Consider the following 6,549-nt stretch of genomic DNA (forward strand, 5'->3'; position numbering starts at 1 on the left):
AGATGTAATTTTTACATGACAAAGGTTGTAGCCAGTTGCCAGTGGTGTGAATGACTAACATTGCTTTAATTTATTAAAAAAATATATATATTTAATACTGTATATGCATAATTCCACATCCTGATAAAATCTCACCTAGAGTAAGTCAGCATTTCTAATAGCAGCCTTCTACAACCTTTACAATATGAAAATAATATCTTGGTAAAATTTCAGCAATTGTTTTTCTAAAATAATTGAACACTGTAGCTACTCATTGGACATGCTGGCTTCAAATGTAGAAAGTGATCCATTAGTCTACAGCAATCTGAAGAATGAGAAAATGCTTTTTTAATAGCATTGTTTCTGTTTGAATATGCAAGTCAATTGAATGAATGCTTGGACACTGGCTTTTTAGCACAGTTTGCGGAGTGTTTAGATGGTCCCTTACACACAGTAGGAGAACATCGTACCTAAAACTATCTTTTCCCGCTCACTGTTTTTGCTCTGTGTTATTAAGTGTCCCATTACTGTTTTATTGAGAGACAAACCATTCACAATTTTCAGTAATTTATCATTTGGAAAGAATTTTGAAATAATCACGCAAGTTGGCAGAGAACCTGTCCTGAGGATAGGACTATGTATTCTCCACACAGCCAATCAGGTGAGAAGCTGTGGTACCTACACTTTCCGTTGCGACTGAATTGCCTGTGTTTCCTGATTCGCTGTTGTATTTTCTAACTTGTTGTTTTGTTTCTGGATTTGGTGTTGTGTTTTCTGAATTGTTATTTTGTCTTTGGATATGCAGTTGTGTTTTTAGATTTGTTTTGTTTTGCACTTCACGGCCACCGTAGTTCTGTCTATCTTTTTAATTCTCTTTTTTTTTACCTTGTTTCTCTAGAACGTTCGGACAAAGACAGTATCTCTGTGGTCTTTGATCAACAGCGACACATCCTCATATATAAACCCCTTCTACACACCAGAGTCCAGTCGTGTGCTTTACCCTGTAGCCAGTATGCGCCACCTAGAGCTGTGGGTGACTTATTACATCCGATGGAACCCTCGCATACAACACCAGGTATAAACATACTTTCATACATTTGATGATCAAGTTGTAGTTTCTTTTAAATGTATAGTTTTTGTCAATAGTGGTAAGCATTATTTAAATTTGTGGATGTGTGTATGACTGGATGTTGAGAGAGTGAGAGGTGTTCATGTGTGTATCTTTTCTTTAGTGGGTGATTTCGCCTCTGGGTGAGTGTGTTTGCGTGTGTGTGTGCAACCTCCTCTGATTCAGTGGTGCAGAAAATCCTCTCTCTTCAGTTTAATTACGTCCTGACTGGAACTGGAGTGAACTGTCACTCAAACTGTCCTTATCACCAAACAGACACACACACACACACACACACACACACACACACACATGCATTCCGTCACACTGGTTTTACAGCAGCCACTCTAGCATTGGCATTAATAAACTGTAGTACAATCTCTGACCATGTTACCCATAAACAGCAGTAGTAATACATATTTGTTTCCAGAGTAAACTAGTAGACCAATAAAAAGCATTCACTAGTCAAATGTACTGTAGTGGCGCTCTTTAATGCCTCAGTCTGAACATTCATCAAATCATGGATTAATACAAGAAGCTTGTCTGATAACTAGTATTCTTCTGACAATCCCAGACAGTCTTATTAGCATTGCAAATGTGCTGTGATGTGGTGCATTTGCTTTGTTTGAAATTAGAATATTTTTGCTACCCTCTGGTGGTTATTTTTAATAACTGTGTGTGTGTGTGTGTGTGTGTGTGTGTGTGTGTGTGTGTGTGTGTGTGTGTGTGTGTGTGTGCACGTGCATCAGCAACAGAGTCCAGTGGAGCAGCGCTATAAGGAGCTACTGGCGTTAAGGGATCAGTACCTGAAGAAACTGGAGGAACTGCAGCTGTCAGACTCCACCCACTTGACCAATAGCTCCACCCCCAACGCTGCCACACCTAATCAGCACATCACACATTTACAAACACCATTTTGATCCCACTTGCAAACTGTTACAGACATTGGACATTTGTACATAGCAATAGTGATAATTATGGTAACAAGATTAGTAGTGATGTCTGACGAGTAACAAACTAATTATGCAATAAAACCACAGTATTGCCTTCACCGCATCAAGTTAAACCTATACGAAAAGAGAAGCCTTAAAGTGACAGTGCTGTTTTTTCATGCTGCGTACCATGGACAAAAGGGATTGAAATTGTGGAAAAGAATCCAAGAAACCACTTGGATAATGTTCGGAATGGTCGTGTGATGAACGAAAGAGATCGAGTTGGATGGACGTATGTGATTTGTGTGATCCGTTATGCATGTTATTAGGGATGCTGGATCTAAAGTGTCTAGATCTGAATGGAGTTTAAACATTTCTGAATGTTGAGCACTGGAATTATTATGTCTATAAGGTATTAAGTGAGAGACAGAGAGTGCTGTTCTTGTTTGTTTAGAGCTATTAACTTTAGTCTGCATATTGTCCAGTCAATCCAGTGTCAAGCAGGGTCCTCAACCTTTGGAAGAGCAATCATTTCATTTGTCAATATATTGGTTTAACTGCATGAAAAGCTCAAATGACTGACCTCAAAAGGTTAAAGGAAGCTGTTATGTCACGTAAATTCCTTAATGTTTCCTCTATAAATCTAATTCACTGCTCATTTGAGTGGACAGTATGGTAGGAAAATGGTCTGAAACATTGATTTACATTAGCTTATTGAACAGAACCAGGGTTTTTTTTTTTTTAAGCGAGTGACAAAGAGACCATTTCAGTGCCTTTTCTCATATCTAAGGTTTTCAGGTGCATATTTTGCAGAGAAACATTGTTTTTCATTACAGCAGCGTTAGTGGTAGTTCAGAATTATAACCATTACTCTGTGTATGAACAACAGGTTGATTCTTCTCCTTGTGAGGTTTGGAGATTGAATGCTTGTACTCCAATCCCCACATTCTAGCGGCTTTAGGTTTCCCCTTGGAACGACGTGCTGTTGCCACAGGAAGCTACTATTTGGTCTCTGATGGGACTGACTGTATTGCTCTCCAAGAGACATACTATCAAAGTTCTCCATGGTCCTTTTAGGTAGGACAGAGTGGTTGTGATAGTAAGTCATGTGTTTGAGCTGTCCCACAATCAGAGTTTTGACTGACATGGGCAATGGAGGATCTGAGATAATTGTGGGGGGCTGCTGCGAGTCATTGCTTATGCTGCCTCAGAAAACTGAACGTCTGAAGACTTTGACCTCAATGAGGATATGAAGTTTAAACCACAGTGTGTGAAGAAGACGACATTCAATAAACAATCCAACCATTTGAGGTTGGTTGATTTTAGATGGGGGGGTCAATTTTTTATTTTGAGTACCGGAAAGATGTAATTACCTCAAACAAAAACCTATTTTACTGTTGAAAGTTCTATTGTTGTAAAATATAATTATTTTATTCAGTGTAAAATTTGTCAGTTTTATAAAAGAGAAAGTAATTAGAAATGTTTTGGTTATGGTAATTGTAGGTAATTTCCTTGACATCCTCATAAATATATATATATATATGTAAATTCTTAATGGGCATTTAGGTTTTATTTTGTAGTTTTTGTAAGGAACTATTTTGTTCTTTACTCAGTGCATGAGATTGAGTGAAGGAAAGCTGCACATTGGGTTTTGTTTTCCTGACATTAACTTCAGTTAGTTTAAAGGGATCTATTTGTTTTTGTATTCCCACATGTATGCTCTATTTGTTGGCCAGCTGTTGTTCTGTACATAATGCTGATTAAATTAATTTAAAGAGTTCACAGAAAAAAGACTGCATGCTCATTATTGTCTTCCCAAGCATTCTGATTTGGTAGTATTGTTTGTGGATAATTTGTGTTGAGCAGGTTGGTGTGTCTAAGTTTATATACTATTTCAGTATTTGCAGACCTTAAAGTAGCTTATAAATAACCAACATTTCATGCATCTGTTTTTTTCTCCAAAATTCTAACATTAAAAATGTTGCAAGCTTGAATGCAATCTCTAATCAAAATATAAAACTTCACCATTATCTATTTGTGTGGGCAATTTGAAGTTTGAAGTTGAACTTACAACTTTGCTTGTTGTAATTGTTGATTTATCTACTTAAAATTAAAGTATTTTGGGACATGTTAGATAGATAGACAGACAGACTGACAGACAGACATAGATATAATGTTGAAGTCAGAAGTTTGCATACACTTGGATTGAATTAATTAAAACAAATGTTTAACCACTCCACAGATTTCATATTAGCAAACTATATAGTAATTTTTCCAACAATTGTTCAGACAGATTGTTTCACTTTTAATTGACTACATCACAATTCCAGTTGGTCAGAAGTTTACATACACTAAGTTAACTGTGCCTTTAAGCAGCTTGGAAAATCCAGAAAATGATGTCAAGCCTAATTTACCTTCTGATAGTCTAATTGGAGTCAATTGGAGGTGTACCTGTGGATGTATTTTAAGGCCTACTTTCAAACTCAATGCCTCTTTGCTTGACATCATGGGAAAATAATAATAAATCAGCGAATACCTCAGAAAAACAATTGTGGACCTTCACAATTCTGGTTCATCATTGGGAGCAATTTCCAAGTGCCATAAATTAGCACGTTCATCTGTACAAACAATAGTATGCAAGTATAAACACCATGGGAACATGCAGTCATCATAAGGAGACTCATTCTGTCTCCTAGAGATGAATATAGTTTTGTGCAAAAAGTGCAAATCAATCCCAGAACAACAGCAATGGACCTTGTGAAGATGTTGGAAGAAACAGGTAGACAAGTATCTATATCCACAGTAAAACGAGTCCTATATCGACAACCTGAAAGGCTGCTCAGCCACGAAGAAGCCACTGCTCCAAAACCGACATAAAAAAGCCAGACTACAGTTTGCAAGTCCACATGGGGACAAAGATCTTACTTTTTGGAGAAATGTCCTCTGGTCTGATGAAACAAAAATGTAACCGTTTGGCCATAATGACCATTGTTATGTTTGGAGGGAAAAGGGTGAGTCTTGCAAGCCAAAGAACACCATCCCAAATGTGAAGCTTGGGACCTGGCAGCATTATGTAGTGGGGGTGTTTTGCTGCAGGAGGGACTGGTGCAATTCACAAAATAGATGGCATCATGAGAAAGGAAAATTATGTGGATATATTGAAGCAACATCTGCCAGGAAGTTAAAGCTTGGTCGCAAATGGGTCTTCCAAATGGACAATGACCCCAAGCATACTTCCAAAGATGAGGCAAAATGGCTTAAGGACATTAAATGTCAGAGTGGTATTGGAGTGGCCATCACAAAGTCCTGACCTCAATCTGAAAATTTGTGGGCAGAACTGAAAAAGCATGTGCGATCATAACCCTTATTTTCAATCACAGCTTTCTTGCATCTTGGCATGCTCTCTACCAGTCTTTCACATTGATGTTGGGTGACTTTATGCCACATGCTTGTGGCCATCTATCTTCCTCTTGATCACATTCTAGAGGTTTTCAATGGGGATCAGGACTGGAAATTTGCGCTGGCTGTTGGGGTCTTGATCCGGTGGTCTTCCATCACTGATCCTCCACCTGGTTGTCTAATATTAAGATGGAGGCCTGGAGAGGATTTCAAGCCACAGAGAAATTTGAAATTTCAAGCCACTGTGAAATTTGTTGGAGGATCGGTGATGATCTGGAGGTGCTTCGGCAAAGCTGGAATCAGGCAGATTCGTATTTGTAAAGGATGCATGAAGCAAGCAACATACAAGTTTATCCTGGAAGAAAACTTGCTTCCTTCTGCTCTGACAGTGTTCCCAAACTCTGAGGATTGTTTTTTTCCAGCAGGAAAATGCTTCAAGCCACACAGACAGGTCAGTCAAGGTGTGGATGGAGGACCACCGGATCAAGACCCTGTCATGGCCAGCCCAATTTCCAGACTTGAACCCCATGGAAAACCTCTGGAATGTGATCAAGAGGAAGATGGATGGCCACAAGCATCAAACAAAACAGACCTGATTGAATTTGTGTGCCAGGAGTGGCATAAAGTCACCCAACAGCAATGTGAAAGACTGGTAGAGAGCATTCCAAGATGCATGAAAGCTGTGATTGAAAATCAGGGTTATTCCACCAAATATTAATTTCTGAACTCTTCCTGAGTTAAACATTAGTATTGTGTTGTTTAAAAATGAATATGAACTTGTTTCTTTGCATTATTTGAGGTCTGAAAACACTGCATCTTTTTGTCATTTTGACCAGTTGTTATTTTCTGTAAATAAATGCTCTAAATGACTATATTTTTGTTTGGAATTTTGGGAAAGGTTGTCAGTACTTTATAGAATAAAAACAAAGCTGTTCATTCTACTCAAACACATACCTATAAATAGTAAATCCAGACAATACAGCCACATCTTTGAAAAGTGCTACAGGAAGCGTGGGGTGAAATGTCACCTGAGTATCTGGACAAACCGACAGCTAGAATGTCATTGCTGCACGTGGAGGAATTTTTCCAAATAGTAATTTTTCACATTATTAATGTCCTGACTACACATTG

At 38.2% G+C, this 6,549-nt stretch overlaps 1 protein-coding gene across 3 annotated transcripts in view; it reads left to right on the forward strand.

Annotated features, from left to right (window-relative positions):
- mtm1 (myotubularin 1) overlaps positions 1 to 3,800 on the forward strand; it is a 31,107-nt gene extending 27,307 nt beyond the window's left edge. For 2 of the 3 annotated variants that reach the window (XM_052102593.1, XM_052103395.1), the window contains exons 14-15: positions 878 to 1,054; positions 1,837 to 3,800. In XM_052102593.1, the coding sequence (XP_051958553.1) occupies positions 878 to 1,054; positions 1,837 to 2,007 (348 nt within the window). In that variant the 3' untranslated portion in view covers positions 2,008 to 3,800. The remainder of the gene's footprint in view (positions 1 to 877; positions 1,055 to 1,836) is intronic. The other variant, XM_052104132.1, reaches the window with a different exon arrangement.
- Positions 3,801 to 6,549: the final 2,749 nt, after the last annotated feature.

The sequence above is a fragment of the Xyrauchen texanus genome, chromosome 1 (genome assembly GCF_025860055.1).
Source record: "Xyrauchen texanus isolate HMW12.3.18 chromosome 1, RBS_HiC_50CHRs, whole genome shotgun sequence".
Lineage (NCBI taxonomy): Eukaryota > Metazoa > Chordata > Actinopteri > Cypriniformes > Catostomidae > Xyrauchen > Xyrauchen texanus.